Source organism: Tiliqua scincoides, chromosome 3 (genome assembly GCF_035046505.1).
Source record: "Tiliqua scincoides isolate rTilSci1 chromosome 3, rTilSci1.hap2, whole genome shotgun sequence".
NCBI lineage: Eukaryota > Metazoa > Chordata > Lepidosauria > Squamata > Scincidae > Tiliqua > Tiliqua scincoides.
This window is the reverse complement of record NC_089823.1, coordinates 129,467,689-129,485,235: the sequence shown is the minus strand read 5'-3', so window position 1 is coordinate 129,485,235 and position 17,547 is coordinate 129,467,689. Positions and strand designations below refer to the sequence as shown.

At 40.8% G+C, this 17,547-nt stretch overlaps 1 protein-coding gene across 2 annotated transcripts in view; it reads right to left on the bottom strand.

Annotated features, from left to right (window-relative positions):
• Positions 1–10,171: 10,171 nt before the first annotated feature.
• The window catches only part of FGFR3 (fibroblast growth factor receptor 3), a 42,435-nt gene continuing 35,059 nt past the window's right edge, over positions 10,172–17,547 (bottom strand). For both annotated transcript variants that reach the window (XM_066621106.1, XM_066621107.1), the window contains exons 12-16: positions 15,243–15,365; positions 13,172–13,242; positions 12,620–12,757; positions 10,894–10,999; positions 10,172–10,333 (exon numbers count right to left, since the gene is read on the bottom strand). In XM_066621106.1, coding sequence (XP_066477203.1) covers positions 10,172–10,333; positions 10,894–10,999; positions 12,620–12,757; positions 13,172–13,242; positions 15,243–15,365 — 600 coding nt within the window. The remainder of the gene's footprint in view (positions 10,334–10,893; positions 11,000–12,619; positions 12,758–13,171; positions 13,243–15,242; positions 15,366–17,547) is intronic.

Genomic DNA, 17,547 nt, shown 5'->3' with positions numbered 1-17,547 from the left:
GTGTATTTTCTCCTTGATGAGCAAGCTGGGCTTTGCCATCTTTACAGTGCAAATTACTTTGCTGCCATTTGAATCCTGTTCAGTATATCGAATTTGTCGCTCTCCCACGCTTCAGGTAGTCCATCTGCCTTCCCATGTCTGTTAAAGTGCAGTCTGATGGCTCAAAAAATCATCTGGAACCTTCTTAAAATTTGAAACACACAACTTTAAAAAGCAACTTTTTAAAAGTTAAACTGCTCCAGAAATTGTGTGCATGTTTCATGACACTGTGAACTGGTTCTGTGTGACCAGCATATGTTGGAAACAGCAAGAAGGGGTGTCCCTTGGACTGAGTTCTAAAGAGAACATTGAATATTCTAAAGAGAATATTGTAAAGAGGACAACACAGATCTGTTTCCTCAGTGGGCTCACCTGCCACAAGACTATACTTTCAGCTTTTTTCATTTGTGTTGGCGGCAGCAGTTCACATATGATGCTTAAAATATAAATGATATTAAAACAGCAATCCAAATACCATAAAATATGACCTCATACTTGGCTGGTTCCTCCAAAGGCAAAGCCAGAATGGCTTGGCCAGCTTTCTGAACTTGCCTAATGAGCCTCTCTGGACCAGCAGTTTCATAATGAAGGTGTCACTCCTGAAAAGACTCTGCTCTCTGCAGAAGCTTTCTTAATTGCCATTGAAGGTTTGTCTGCCTTTCAGTCATATTTTTGTTTAAGTGACTTAACAACTGGCTTTTACGTAGCAAAACACCCAAGGTATGACCAAAGCGTGAATGAGACCATTGGGTGAGATCAAATGGAGCCACAGCATTTGATCCCATTGGGGCACTGATGATCCCTGGTTCCATCCTTTCCACCTAGCCCTAGTCCCATGCTCCTGGCATTCTCCCAGTAGGTGGATGTGTTGGAAATGGTTGCGGATGAGCTGACTGAATGTCAGTTCAGACAAAATGGAGGTAAAGATATCAGAATTCATAATGTGGAGCCCGCACCAAAATTGTGCACTTGATATCGCTTTACATTTTGAGTACTTGTGGGTTCATTAGGCATGGCCTTCTTCCAGACCTGCATTTCAGGCTGTCACAGTAAATCCACCATCTCTCAAGCTAAGGCTACTTTAAGTGTGGGAAAGAGGAACTCCCATAGATCAGCATTAAATTCCATCACGCTGATCTATGCTGGAACAACTGATTGATGCTTTAAGGTAAAAAGGTAAAACTATCCCCTGTTCAGACTTTTAAAATAAACAATGGGTATTCGATTTACTGTGTACAATATAATGTTACATTACTTAAGCATTGTCTGGAGTGGGAGGAGTGGAAAGGGGAGGAGAAGGGAGTTTTTGCCCACATTAAGTAACATACCGTAATGATTCCTCTCCACCAAGGTATCTCTGTCTGGTTCAAGTTCCTTCTCTAATAAGAAGGGCTTGCAGAGACGAAAGGTTAAAATGGGTTTCTGCTTTGTTCTAAGCCATGCTGGTAGTATAGTTGGTGAGGCAAGAGCAAGTTTTTCTAACGCAAACAGAACTCTTCGAAGGCATTGAACATCCTTTCAGGATCAGTAAAGTCTTACAAAATATTAAATTCTGTATCATGTTATATCTAACTTTGAAAGACAATAATAACAAACAGGAGGGGTTTAGTATCAGCCATCAAAGGAAGCAAAGTGGGTCAACTTTAAAAAAAAAAGCGCATTAAACCAGATATTGCATTCTTACAGGAAATGCTGTCTATGTGAATGATGACATGAGGCTGGTAAGGGGGTTCAAATGGTTTGGAGATCACTTTCTGACTGCAGGAGCTTCCAGATTTTTTGAATTTTCTCCTCATTTCCTCCACCAATGGGCTTGCCTCTCAAGATACCATCCAGGACATCAACAAATGAGCACTGCTCAGTTAGCTTTTTGAGCTCAGCTACATATTCTGAGATAGAATGTCCTTTCTTTTTGCATCCTATTATGGAATTTCAGATCAGTTATGGGCCTGGCTCCTATGGTGCCCCAGATTGGCCCATCAGCCCACCTGCCTCTGCTCCTGCAGCTGCACACCAGCTACTTGTAAATGGATCAAGAAAGAATCACTGGCTATTTTAAATGGATCAGAGTGGCCACCACCTTCCTGACAAGGAGAAGGCCTATCAGGCAGGTGAGGAAGAAGATGGAGGGTAGTAGTCTCTGCTCTGTGCTCTCCTGCCATTTTCTCACCTCTGCTCCTGCAGCCACTGCCCTCTATAAAGAGAATGTTGCATGGTTATTTACCATGCCAGCAGCAATCATCCAAATGAAGGAGTGGTCTTGACAGGAGATGTCACTGTGTGAACAGGGTGACCCACATGATTGGTTCATGCATATTTTATCACCGCAACTTTGAGATGTATCAATGGGAAAAGTGTTTTGGTGAAATCCACAACAAAATGGGAAAGATTTTGGGTTGAGACGTGGGCTGAGATTTGGATTTGTTGACTTTTGAAATTTATTAACTTTTAAGGGATGGGGGTAAAAGATAACATGTCAAATCCAAAATAAATACCCCCCCTTTTTAAAAAAGTCACTCTAATAGATATTAGTAAAGTAATGTGGGTTTGTTTTCTGGTGCCTACAGTAGAGTTCTTCTTTTGCAGTCATTATAGATAGATTTTGCCCTGGGGGCTGGGGATAAGAATAGGCCCTCATTTTGGCTGTACTTGTCGTAAGAGGCGACTGAACAGCCACCGGGTAGATGGGACTCATTAGCCTGGGAAGGCAGCTCATCTGAGAGAAGGAAAACTCTGATCCCAAACCTCCACTGCCTTGTGGCTACATCCAGTTATGGAAAAGGCTTCAGGAGTCAACCTCGAGGCAAAATCCGGAGCCGGAGTCCCTGAGGCAGTTCATGGCTGAACACAGTCACGTTCTGGCAACTCCTGCGACGCCGCTGGAACCAACCGTATTGGCTTCTGCCTTTCCATTGGACCATTTCAGCGACGTGGAGAGGGGGGATTTGCTGCATGGGTAATAGCCTATCCTCCATACCTACTTTAACCAGGCTTCACGCACTGGAGAGGACACTCTGTTCCAGAGCCACCATTCAGAGCGTGACACCATGGTCTTCTGAGACTGTAGGATGCCAACATGATAGATAGATTCCATGGCCATGTGTACAGTTTCTGGCAATTAAGACTGAATTAAAAGTATTTGCTTACCATAAACTTGCAGAACATTTAATTAACAGCCTGTTCCCGCCTTTGCCAGAGGCAAATTCATTGTGAAGCAAGTAGAAATGGTTTTAAGAGCTTGCCCTTGGGAGCAAACAACACCTATTGGAGTAAAGTTCAAAGAAGAGGTGAGATCTTCTTGGGCAAGAAGTTAAAGCAGCTATAGCTAGGGATAGAGGCTGCAATCCTCAACACACTTTTCTGGGAGTAAGCCCCACTGAATTTAACGGGACTTATTTCTGAGTAGACAGGCATAGAATTTGGTTGTAACTCTCCGCTGTCTTTAGAGGTGTGGATGGAGAGCAAATATGACCTGCATGCTGTGGTGTGGATTTTCCCAAGTACTTTTTATGGTGTACTCCAGAATATCTTATTTCTGCCCATAGCTGTGACCTGGCAAATAGACTACAGGGTGTCTCTAAAAAATGTGAACACATCTTAGTGAACTCTAATTCATTCAAACCTGCAAAATTTTAACATCAAAGCAACTGAAGAGATGTGTAGAACCATCACAGCACACGCCTGCATATCTTTTAGGCTGCAATCCTGCCCATGCTTTCCTGTGAGTAAATCTCATTGAACACAATGGGGCTTACTTCTGAGTAGAAATGCATAGGATTGGGCTGTTTATCAACAGTGGTAACAGTGTACAGATGTCAGTGGGGAATTTTTCAAACATTTGGCATTAACTAATTAATTAACTGGGTCAAGCAATGACTTCTGTGTACGCTACATGAAATAGGTGTGTGAATTACAGCATAATAAATTTGACACTATAAAGTGTGTGTACACTTGCTTGAGCTGCCCTGGAAAAGCATTGTCCTTTTAAATGTCCTAGGATGATGCCCCTTTATTTCTAAAGAAGAGAACCAACCTCTCCCCCAAGTTCTTGGTCACATAGCAGCAAAGGTACACAGAGTAGGTCATAACAGAGCAGCTGACAGTAAGAAAATATGGACCAGGAAGTTTTAGTGAGTGCTGGTATCAGGCTGCTGAGGCAGAGCCCTTCACCAAGCCCCTGGGGTGCCTCTCCACCTGCTTTGTGATAGTTTGTTGAATGTCATGACCCACCAGTACAGAAGGTCAACCCATCTGGATGGGCCCTCTGATGGGCCAGCTCCTGGTTGCCATCCTTGGTTCTGGTATAAAGCTTCCCATGCTGGGAACGCTTGGCTATCTGTCTTAGGCAAGCTGGTCTTGCTAAATTGGTAAAGATGCCTCTCTTTGATGAAGTGCAGTAGACTTTGCGCTGACCACGTGAATGCAGACACAGCCGTAACTGGCAGGACCTCTCTGAAGAGGGTGTTCTACAAAGTTGGTGCCACTTGGAAAAGCCTTGTTTCTAGGGGAATATCCATTTCCCCTGGTGGAGGGTATGGCTCACAAAATACATATCTTACATTTACAAACCTCTCATCTGTATAACAAAGGGATTTCTGATAAATGAAGAACTTTCGGCAAAAGAAAGACAGGCCGCCCACACTGACACTTTTTTGCCTTCTACTTTGTTCCATTTGCAGGGGGCCCTCTTAATTTCTCTGGCTTACTAAATAATCCATTTAGTATGCAAATTAAATATTGCTATTGGCAAGCTGCAGTCATAGCAAGGTAATGGGAAAGAATGCTGCCAAATTTGTAGGATGCATCGGGAGAGGGTTCTAGAGGCGTGCAATTGCGTGTAAAGCCCTGACTGATGGGCGGCTGGCAAAGTTTTATGGCAAAAGATTCACTGATGCAATAATATCAAGTGAGACTAAAGGGTGAGAGGGCAGGGGTGGCTCTTACTGATTTACCTGTGAGGTTGGTGGCATTGCTGAATTATTCTAGAGCCAATGGGATGGAGACTTCTGCCATATTACTGGCCTGGTGTGTTGTGCTCCATTCTATGCACAGCAAACTAGACTATGGCAATTACAGTTCAAAGGCAGGTGCTTATGGAAAACTCCATGTGGTCTTGAAGTAAGGGACCTGAAGAACTCACTTCTCCCACATGAACCTGCTTGTGTCCTGAAGCCATCTTTGGAAGGTCTTCTCCAGAAGCTTCAGTTTCCCAAAGTAGGCAAATGGTACATGAGGGAGAGTTTTCCTTTGTAGTGCTTTTGCCCTTTGGCACACCATGCCTAAGGAGACTCTTGAGTTTTTCCAGCTCCAAGCAAGGGACTTTTAACGTTGCTCCTGGCTTTTAAACGTAGTGTCTGAAATGGAATATGTGACTACAGCCATGATTTTTTTGTTTCTGTGGTCTTACTATGTTTCATTTTATAGTTTTGATAGGTTTATTTTATTGCATTTAATATAAATTAATATTTAATATAGCACTATAGTTAATATAAGAGGGGCCCTTTAAGATGAGGGGTCCTACTGCAAAATGTTGCATCTCCTGAAATTGTTTACCTTCAGCAGCCAATTCCTCACCCCCACCATATTCTGCTCAGTCTGTTGTGAGCCTCTTTTTTTTAAACTTTCTTTTGAAGTGAGGTCTACTGACATCTAGGGGGCTGACTTCAGAGTAGGGTCCAGCCAAGCCATGGGGCAAAGGCAGTAGATGGGTGCACATGGCACCTTGTGTCCATCAGGTCATTTCCATAACCACCTCATCTAGCCCTCATTTTCCCCTTGACCTCTTCCTCCTTGCTCTAGGATAGGGGTCCCCAAACCCTGTGCTCTGGTTGCATCTGTAGGGTGTTCTAAGGGCTGGAGAGGTTGAATGAATGAATGAGTCCCTTCATTCATTTATTCACTCATCTAAGTTCCATCTCTTATTTATTTAAATTTTGTATTCAATTTTTTTTCTGACCCTCAATACCACACCACATATTTGATGTGGTCCTCTGGCCAAAATGCTTGGAGACCCCTGCTCTAGGAAATTTTGGAGTAGAGCAGCACAGTGGGGTAGAACAAGAAAGTTGGAAGCAGTCCCACTTCTCCCAACTTTAATTTTCTGGCCCTGCTTTGCTTTTCCATTTCATAACATAGAGCAGCATTGCAAGAAGGAAACAGATAAGCAGGCTGAGCTGGGAGGCCTGCTTCCAGAGGGATGGGGAGGAGAAGGAAGCTATCTTGTTTCTGTTCCTATTCTAACCAAAGTGGAGTTGGAGATAGCAGGTAACAGCAGCAGGGGGAGGGGGAAGATGGCAGAACTTTTGTCATTCTGTGGGCACTGTTTTCACTTGGGTCAGGCCTGCCTTGATCACACTGCAGCTGGAGGATCACACTTCCATCCTCCCAGCTTTCTTGCAATTGCTTTCTGACAGCTCATGAAAGGGCAGGCAGGGGAAGAGTTGTTTGAGGGAGCAGGAGACTGTGCTGTCCAAGCTTGGCAGGCATGAACTTACCAGGCCCTGGGCTTGCATCAGCATGGGGGGGGGGGCCGGCACATGGATGTGTGTCAGCCTATCTCCCCCAAGAGTGGTGCAAAAGTGCTTTATGGCACTTTTGTGACACTATTCGGCCAGCACAAGTCCCAGCTGAAGGGGTACTCTGGATTGTGCCCTAAGATTATTAATTATTCTGGAGCACCTACCTTCAAGGGGAGAACTATTCTCTTGAAATCATGGCACCAAAGAGGGAAATACCACATCAGGCAGGATGGGCTTCAAATACACTTCCTAGTCTGAGAAACCAGCAGTTCATCTTACTTCAAAAATGTTTACTGTTCCTTTGTACACATCTCATGCAGTAATGGTATATCAGTTTGTTAGCAAGTTTTAAGAAAATGTGTAAAAGAGCTCCAGGACTAATTATATACATTTGTCTGTAATACGTAGCTGGATCTCAAGACAGAGGTTCGTTGGTAAAATAATCTAGGTACAGACCATCTGCATGGCTTGTTCTGACCAATGTTCAATGTAGATGACTAAAATATGCTAGGTAATCTTGGTTGTTGGCTGTTGGCATAGGTGTAGATTATTTTCCTATCCATTCAAGAATTTTACTACATAGGTGGTAGAGATGTTTGGTTATGGAATCATGCTTCTTAGAATTCTCACAATGAGTTGGTAGAGTCAATAGGAAATAGACAGATATTTCTGATTGAAAGCCAGTATCTTACTCTTCATCACTTGACATCAAAATTTTGAGAAATTCCAAATTAGTGTAAATTCTAGTTCAAGCTAGGTTCCATTAATGATTTAGGATTAACTGGGATTTTGTTCTGGTTCACTAAAAAAAACCCCACTTTGGTTGAAATACAGGGAGTCAAACAATCAGAACACAAGTTCAAAGAGATTACAAATTTTCCATCTGCATAATATACAGAAGCATGGAAAGAGGATAGCATGAATGACTCAAATATCTTCTGTTGCCACTTCCCTGCAATGTGACAAATCTATGAGCTTTTAACATATCCTCCGTTTAATGCGTTTTGGACATGATGCACACATTTAAAGGCACAAAGCATTATTTGAAGGCAACAATTTATTATTAAAGGGATTCTTAAAAAATTGCAGGAGTGGGATGAGAGAAGGAATTACATTCAACTTTTTAAATTTTTAAGCCAGGCAAACAAAAGCAGAAGAGATTTATTTTGTGTTTGTTTCACACCTTGAACAGCTGCTGCAGCTACCAAGCAAATAAAATACAGAAACTAGAAGACAATGAATTAAAAACCTGTTCATCAACATCTCAAGCTATGCAAACGTGTAGCTTTTAACATCTGCAGTTAAAAGGAAGAAGTTTTAAATAAATGTCTAACCTTTTAAAGACCTGGCTACAGAATTATAAGAGTGGAATAAGAAATGTTAAAGAATGAACAAGTTTACAACCAATGCATTTTCATAAAAACTCAATAAATTATATATGCATATATATTTATAATACCTAAAGAACTCAGACACACATTTGTACATTGTTTCAGACTGACATATGTACTGTAATAGCAACTTTTCAGATTCTTGGAATGTACAGAACTAGTAAGCAAAGTAAGAAAATATCATAATTATTTCAAAAAAGTAGTAATATATTTTTATAAAAAGTTCTGAAAATTCAAATCTATAAATTAGCTATTTTGATAAAAATTCTGTAGTTTTACATAATGAATACTAAACTGAGATGGTGGCCATCCTACTACTTGAGTTAGATTATCTGTAGAAAGACCTCAGGTTCACTATGGATGTCTCTAACGTAGTAAGAGCTTCTTGCAAACGCAACTTTTTTTGGTGGTCTTACTCCAGTCTACATTTCTCCTACTGATCTAGAGTGCTTTGACAGAGTCATTTTGCACATACAGTTTTTCAGTCCAGAAAAGTTGGCATTTAAAACAAAATGTTAGGCTCATAAACATTATACAATCAAACATCCTCTACACATAATTTAAATATTATTTTGCTGTGTTCCCATTTCTTTAATGTGAAATTGCAGAGAAAAATTCACACACATTGTTTGCAGTCAACATTCAGCTATGCTGCATACCTGTTATTTAGTCAACTACAAAGAATACCTTCATTCAAAAAATAGGAAAAAAAATCACTCACACCCTCTTAATGTACAGTGGTAAAAGTGATGAAAGATTTCTTGGCTCTTACATAGAAGTAAAAATAATCTCTGCTGCCATTTGCTTGGGTTTAGCTACTAATGTATTACAGAATATCTTTATTTATATTCACTGGAATCCAGACAAAAACTATTTTTTGTTAAAGAATATATAGTATTAAAAGTAATTTGTTACCTGACTGTACAGCTATACATGCTCTTAATATTTCCCATAAATTCAAAAGAAAAATTTTGATTAATATATCTTCCCCATTTTCAATAAATTAAAACTTCAAACTTTGTGAAAAGTATACATTAATGCTAAACTATTTAAACCAACAGATGTTAATATCTATAAATAATTTTACAAATATACATGTTAAGATATTTAAGATATTTTTAAAACAAAAACAGACAAGACAAAAAGAAAGTTTCTCTTTGAGCCTTGATCATTATATCCTAAACTGGAAAGCTTCTTTGAGAAATTCTTTCAGTCTTGCTGATAGCTGCATTAATATTTCAGACTCTCTCACACACACTCACACATATATTCATCTTCACAGATATATATACACAATTCTAGTGAATAACCCTTTTTGTCATGTTAAGGCGCTTGACTACAGGTACCCGTAATTACTTTCTCCAAGTCTTTTGTTCATAAATGGAAAACTCCTCCTTGATTTCTGGGAATAACTTGTGAAGACTTAGGCTCCATTTTGTCATTTCTAAACTCTGACAAATAAGTAAATAAATATAGCAAGATTCAGACCTAACTCTATTTATAAATCTCCTGGAAGAATTTAGAGCAAAGTAACCACAATGTGCTCATACACAAAAATGTCCCCATCAGTTATAGGTGCAATGCATTCATTTGTGTTCCTTCCTGCCTGCATATATTCATTTATTCCATTACTGACCCTGCTCAGCTACCCTCTACTATGGCATAACTAACACAAATTTCTAAGAGGTGTCCTCTTTTTAAAGAGTGACTTAACTCTTCAGAATGGCTTTAACATTCCTTCTATGCAGGTGATGAATATAGTTATAAAAATTAGGTGTTTACATTAGTATATATGAATCCCTGCAGGCAACGGCTTTTGAGGTTCACCAAAAATGTTCATGTACCAACTGGATTGTGTTTCTCAAGTTTCTATTAAAGAAACTGATGACAATTCTCCTCTCTGCCCCTTTCTTCAATATTGCAGGCACAGAAAGGTGATTGTGGCACTCTTAACTGGAGGTTCAAACGCCCTCTTGATGCAACACTGCCTGATTCTGTGCTGCTCTCTTTGTAAAAGATGGGTTCTCTCAGACCAAACAGTGCTTCTTGACTGTTCTGATTTTGTTGGTGAAACAGGAAAACAAACATGCTCTGTAGCTTCACAGCAACACAAATCTTCTGTGCCATGAAGCACAAACATGATATAGTCCTCTCACAGGTTTTGTTCTTGGCCCCCCTCAACAATACATTCAAGAATCTCCTTTTTTGCTGGGCTGTCTGACATCATGTCCTGATGATGCCATTTGCTTGCTGTTTTGGAAGACAAGGCTCATCTGGCAGAAGATCATGTGCAAATACCGAGTCATCTCCTGAGGAGCAGGCACTGTGGGTGTCCTGGCCTGCAGGGGAATACTGCTCAAAAGGCACTGATAGGTCAAGATACTCCTGTAAGAACAATAATTACACAGGTAATAAGGAGGGAGAATATCATTGGCTAATACCTTCAGAGTGATATTCTAATTCCCATGTCCATTCTGGTTAGATCTGGAAACTCCGCATCAAGGTTGTAAATATCTTGACTTCTGCTAATGTTTCATCTGTGGGACAGGCTATTGTGATTCATAGCTTTAAAATGATTTGGTTTAAATGGCAGAATGCCAGGACTCAAAGGGACCTGAAGACTGCCCAAGGTAGCAGTCTCCATGCATTATGAAGCAGACTGTGAAGCAGACACCCACGTTGAGGTTAATCCACACTGTCTCATTTATTATCTGTTACAAGTACAGAATTAAAGAACAAGCTACCTGCACAACTGATGTGAAGTGCACATTCTACAGTACAGCAAGGCAAATTTATGCTTGTGACTGCAGCATGCCCACTACTCATACTCACTTCTAGGTTCCTTCACACAGTCTAAGAAATACCTTAAGACTTATCTAAAATTTTAGATACAGGTGTAAATTTTAGCTTCCCAGGTGAATCTGGCTAAGAAAGGAGATACTCACATCAGTCGAGGTCACAGTCAGGACTCTATCCAGATCTTCAACTAACTGCTTAAAAGTTGGCCTTTGTGAAGGTACTGCATGCCAGCACTCCCTCATGATCATGTATCTGAAGGAAGGGGAAGGAAAGAGGAGGACACAGGGTTTAATATAGCTAAATGTTTGGAAAGCATACAGGCGCAGGTCATTGGAACATATGAGATGTGGCCCAGGCTGGATGCAACTAGATGAGCAAAGAGTTCTGCCTTATTGAGATACTGGTTGCTGAAGGATTAACCCTCATTATTAATCATGTGAAGTGCACACCACAGCCAGCCTCTGCACGATGTGACTGATGTGATCTTCATGAAGTCACGGGGAGTGACTCAGTATGCCTTCATGCTGGTTCTGCCGCTGCCTCCCTCAATTCTGCTCCGGACAAAGTTACTCTGTCCACTTTCTACTTGCTAAATATGGAAACTCGCAAACAAACCAGGAAATTTGGAAAATGTCTGGAGTGTTCCCAGCACAATCTGCATTTTCTAATTTATTTAAAAACAACCGCACAAGGAAGAAGCAATGTGAAGAGTTAAGGGGCTGGACTGGTGCCATCCACATGGTTTCTGGGGAGACATGCAAAATCGGCAGGGGTTTTCAGTCAGGTGGCAGATCACCTTGGGCTTTCCCTGATGTGCACACTCATTTTTTTTTTTACCTCAAGCCGCAATCAGAAGCCAGTGAACCAAGCCCAGAAGCATTTGGGAAGAGTCACTGTGCCATGGTTTAGAGGAGAGCTAGTCTCTACAAAGCCTTGAGTCAACCAAGTATAGCTGTTGTAACTGTTGTCACAACAGGCTGTTGTCACCACTTTTTATCAGACTTGTACTTGTAAGGGAAAAATGTAGAAACAAGCATACCTGCAGCTGCCAATGGAACCCCCTGCCCCTCCCGGAACATGCTCAGTACACAGCATTTCTGAGATGAGCTGTTGTACTCAAAAGGTTCCAGCACTTTGGTCCACTGCCAGGGAAAAGGGAGCTGTTTCTGAGAGGAGACATAGGGGGCCTGCAGCGCTTATTGTTTATAGACCTGCTCTTAAATATTTGCAGAACTCTAGCCTTTGAAATCTGCAGTTCTATTGCCATCAAATTACAGACTTGACACTGAAACAGGGAGGTTCATTCAGACCAATAGGCACCAAACGCATGTTGCTTTGTATCCAAGATACAGATACATTTGTTTTCTTTATTTTTTTGTGTATCCTTGACAGTGTTGAAGGAACTGTACATTATTATGGAGATCAAATGCAATAAAACTATAGCAATCAGATTGTTATTATACATATTAAGAGTCATCTACATAGTCTCCATCTTACAGTTACATACAACAGGTTGAACTTTGAATTTAGTAAATGTGTTATTGATGGGCTAGTGTCAGCACAATACAGACTGAACTTGCCTACTAGATAGCTGGTGGGTTACACAAGAACGGAGGCTACGTGTAAGTCTGCCTGCCAGTTGAGGGCATCAGAGCATTAAAAGTGCCAGACAGAACCCTTTTATTTATTTACCTGCATCTTTGGGGAAGAGAGCACAACTAGGATAGCGAAGCAGAAGTTCATGGATGAAGAGCAAAGGGATAGTTGCAGGTACTTATAGACACAGAACAAGAGACTGAGGGAACTGAAGAATATTTCCTTCCCAGAGATGCATGCCTTCCAAGGAGGGCAGTACTTTCACATTCAACTTACAAATCATGGGTACAGTTTGCTGGCTTGTCCATGCGATGACCTTCCTTTAACAGTTTGAAGAGTTCCTCAACTGGAATTCCTGGGTACGGAGACCCTCCCAAAGTGAAGATCTCCCATAGCAGCACTCCAAAAGACCATCTGAGAACCAAAAGAAGTTTTAACATTCAAGGAGATTTGGGGAAGGAAATGAAGGGAGGGATCTTGCTTTGTTTCTGTGCAGCCCTGCATAGCTAACAAGTCATCAATAGCATGACTAATTGCCTGGACCATTTCTAGGAGAGGCGCTTGCAGATCTCTGCTGATCCAGCTCAATAGAAATCCCAGGCACCAAGTCTGAAATGAAAATGAGCATTTAATCAGATAGCTGACAGCCCATCTATTACTCTGTGCTCTTTGTGAAACCTTCTACCAGTTCCATTGAATAGAACAAATTATTCATGCCCAGATACACAGGATTGCAAGATCCCATCTGTGCTTGGCATTACAATTGTTTGCATGAGTCTGTGTTTTGCTTTTTTACTTTCATTGTTGAAAATGGGGGGTAATGCTTACACATCACTCTGGTGAGTGTAGACCCGGTCAAACAACGCTTCTGGAGCCATCCATTTCACGGGTAGTCGCCCCTGTAATTAGGAAGATAAAAAGGAAGCCTCTATCAGCAATTTCACTCAGCCATTCTGGCACCATCTAAACTTTCTATTATAATCCCATCTGAAATATTTTCATTAGCGACCAGGACTAGCAGATGGGATCACTATGCAAAACAATGATCATGCCTAAATGGATTACACTATTTGATCTCCCAGTCCACAATGAGTATCTCTGTCTTAAACTTGTGTAGTGTGGGACTAGAGGCTTGAAGTCAATATTTTAAAATGTATTCACATAGCACCTTCCCAAACAAATGAGTGTGGAATAATGTCCTTCTCCTCCAGGTCATATGCCTCAATGTCACTTCATTCCTCTCACACAATTCTAATCTACAATCCCACTCTCTTTGTCTACCCTGATGCACATGCTATGGGTACAAAGGTTTCTCTGCCACAAATACAACACAATATACAATGCTAGTTTAATGCCAAGGTAGTTTTGAAAATATTCAAGATTACTATCTCGGCATGAAAATATCCCTCTTGTATGAAGATAGCAAGTACTACTAGGGAAAGCAGGAACAATATGCTGCTCCACTGATTATGGAATTATTTAAGTTAGTTTTGGAAATACCATTAGCCTGCAAATTGCACAAGCTTGGCTATGGTTCGATCACAAGCTCATTTCACCAGCAGTCAAATCTTAGCCTGCAGGGAATGTTTTGCTGCTAATCCCTCCAAAGCCTAAAGGCAGCACCTTTGACAAAACTCAAGATAAAAAGGAGGCAAATATTTGAAAATATTCCAAATTCCAAGTTTCCTACAAAAATAAACAGCTCTCTCATTTTAAAGAGTATCATTTAAAAGATTTTCTGATTTATGCCTAAATTATTTTCATACCCAGAAGTGAGGAGATGTGAGCAACATGGGAATTACAAGATGTAATGCCAAGAGAAATGAAAAAAAAAATGGAGAGGGGGAATGAGCTTCCTACAACCAAAGTTATTGTATGCTCTACTGATTGTCTAGAAATAGCAGTACACAGAAACAACTGAAGTTTTTTACTGAAGCTCAAAGGCCCCATTGCTTCCTGCAGTGCCTCCCCACCACAAAGACAGGGGTTTGTACAAAGTACAGCATCTTATTTTCCTCTCTCCTACGCTTTCAGCTTCCTGCACTAGGAAAAAAAAAACATAAGCACACATCTCACCTCTCAACACTCTTTCCAATGTTACAAAGCAAATCATGTTGGAATAAGTGTTGAATTACTGCATTTTACATCACTGCCTTCCTGCACAGTTACACCATGCAGAAGTGTGAATAGAAGATTAATATAGTCTGCCCTTTTCATTTGCAAGTTCACCACCTGTGGATCTGACACAACGCAGGTTCTGAACCTGCATCTGAAAGGCCTCAAGGACTTCCCAGATGGGACTGTGCTTCCAGGAGGACCTTGAGGCCCTCCCTGCAGATTCCATTATCCACAGATAGCAGTATCTGTGGGGGGGAGGGGGTCTGGGAATGGATCCTACACAGATACCGAGGGCCAACTGCAATGACCTGTTTGCATAGTACACTGTATACCTCTCTCCAGATACAGCTGGGTTTCACAGATGTCCATCTATGTCTCAAGACACAACTCAAGTTCAGAATATTTCTTTGGTTAAAGTGAATACTGTAAGCTGCATATTTTAACAAGTAATCAGATCTGTTATCTGTTTTGAGTATGTGTTTTAATGCCAGAAAGCTAACCAGCTTTCAAGAAATGCTTCTGAGATCACAATAAATGTGTCTCACTTCTTGCCTCCTCCCACTGGATTGGACTAGTTTAAAAACTTAAAATGTAGAAGATGCCTCAACTATGTGACAGAACTTGATATGCAATTTCAGTATTCACATGAACTACTAAATTACAAACATGAAAGGATGCATGCAAGGTAATCCAAGTATTGAAAAAAGATAAGTCCAAACTATCTGGTCCTGAGATGACTAGCTGGCAAAAACCACCTCATCCTAGGAAGCTCTTCACTCACATTGGTTGTTTTCTTGTAATAATCAATATTGTGAACGTCTCTGGCAAGGCCAAAATCAGCTATCTTCATTACATTGTCCTCAGTAACCAAGACATTTCTAGCTGCCAGGTCCCGATGGATGCACTGCAAAAGAATGGGTGAAGCAAGAAATGTAAATGTCATCATTTGCTCCAAAGTCAATCAGTCTAAGGGTACCATTGAATTTCTTGCCTTATATGCCAGTGGTACAAATACTGCACTCCCATCAAGTGTACCAATAACACCACTGAGCTGCTCTTGGTTTACCCTTCATGGCAATAAATGCAGTCGGGTTGTTGTCGCAAAGAAAGAAGAAATAACTCTTAGATTAACAAAGCAGAATTACGCACTAGTGATGCTGTCATTGCAGTTCAGAGATAGAATTGTCCACAAGTTTAATCACTGGCTTAAAAGTCTGAACTAACATTTGTGCACACAGTTCAGTGGCAATTTAACCATGCAAAGAGTCTTGAACACACTTTCATGTGAAAGTGAAGCATTCCTGCAACACATCAGTGAAAGCAGGAAAAGTAAGAACATAGTTACTGTGTTGAGCATTCGGTAGTGTGGAAATATTCCCTGACCTGCAAACAGCAAAAATAGGCCTCCAAGTCTCTGCAGAACAATATACTTCTGGTTGTAACCGAGTAAGATTTGCCCTCCGAACCCAATAGACCTTTGTGCTGAACTCAGCATGAGATTGGATAGATTCAAAACATAGTTGAGCAAACTAAAGTGCAAATGTGGCTCCATGTGATCTGCAAAGTCTGCTTCTCTATAGGACAACAATGTCAAATGGTGTGCATTGCAAATGCCTGCTTGTTCTTGGCTTGGTAAAATGATTCCTAAACAAGCTTGTGAAAGAGGTTACTTCTTTGTGACAAGTTCTATTCTGGGAGCTAATTTTTAAGCCATTCCTGTTTGCTATACAAGGTGGGGACTGGATGGTTCTTCAAAAGCATGTAGTACAGTTTCTGCTTAGTAGTAGCTGTTTATTTCACTTGTTCAATACCTCCCTAAAAAGAGTAAGATATTTTATTTGTTTTTGTCTTCAATTTTTCTCTTGCTTTTGTCCATTTTATTTGGCAAAACAAAGGGTTTTTTCCCCCTCTACATGTGTGGAGAGAGGATAGTCCTCATCAAGTCAATTTCTAAGCAAAGACATGTCTTTCCTTCTATGGAAGCCACTTATCTAAGATGTGTGATTAGCACCTTAGCACACTTTCATTATTCACGTGTTCAGATAATTGGTAGCCAAAGACTAGTGAAAGGGAGGACTCCTTTCTGCCACTCCCTAATGGCTGCTAATCTGTATGATTAAAAAAAAGCACCATTCTAATGAACTGAGGAAAGATGGAGAGAATTACAAATAAATGTGGGGACACTCAAAAAGAAAGCTGGACCAGTAGCTGAGAGTTGATTTCTGCTGTAGAAGACCAATGTTAATAACTTAGAACCAAACATCATGTTATGTTAGATGCAAGTCTGAAATTAAACACCGCCTTGGGGACAGGGGGAATAATAATCTGGACTGTTGCTCATGAGATAGGTTGTCAACCCTTTCCCAACGCATGATAGTTATGTTAAAAATTGCACCCCCAGAGCTGCTATCATGCCAATGGAAGTTTCCCTTGTAGCAATTATAGCAACTGTGAAATATTCATCGGTATGTTAGCACAAGCTATATACTGTATTGCGTGTCCCTATTCACAAGTCTTAAGTGCTTTCCCTGCTATGGTCTCGGAAAAATCCAACCTTCTCTCAGCTTCACTATCCTGATCTGTAAAACTGAGCATCAGATGAATATTTTCTGTCTCACGGGTTTGCAAAACAGGCTACAGGGCCCTTTGCAAATTTTGTTTTTATAAGACACATACAACCAAAACCCTGGTTGGGAAGTTCAAAGTCGGTAAAATCCAACCCGTGAGCACAGATTTAGTATTCTTGCCCACAGATAAGTCTGAAGCATTCCCCAAATAGGTAAGGCACACAAAGTACCATACCCCAAACTTTAAAAAGCAATAAAGCAATCTGCAGAACGCCAGCTGCGAATAACCACAAGATTTATCGTTAATTAAAAAAAGGAGCCTCCCTTCCACTCCCAAACCCACTAAGCTGCAAAATGAAAGCACCAGCAGGTACTAGATGGTCTACCTTCAATGCAATATCATTAAGCAGGCATACAAACCAGCGATCATTAAAGCACTCCATGATAGACACACTCAATTCAAAGGGGAAGTGAAAGGCTTGTTTGCACTTTTTGTATACAGCCTTGGAATTTTTAATA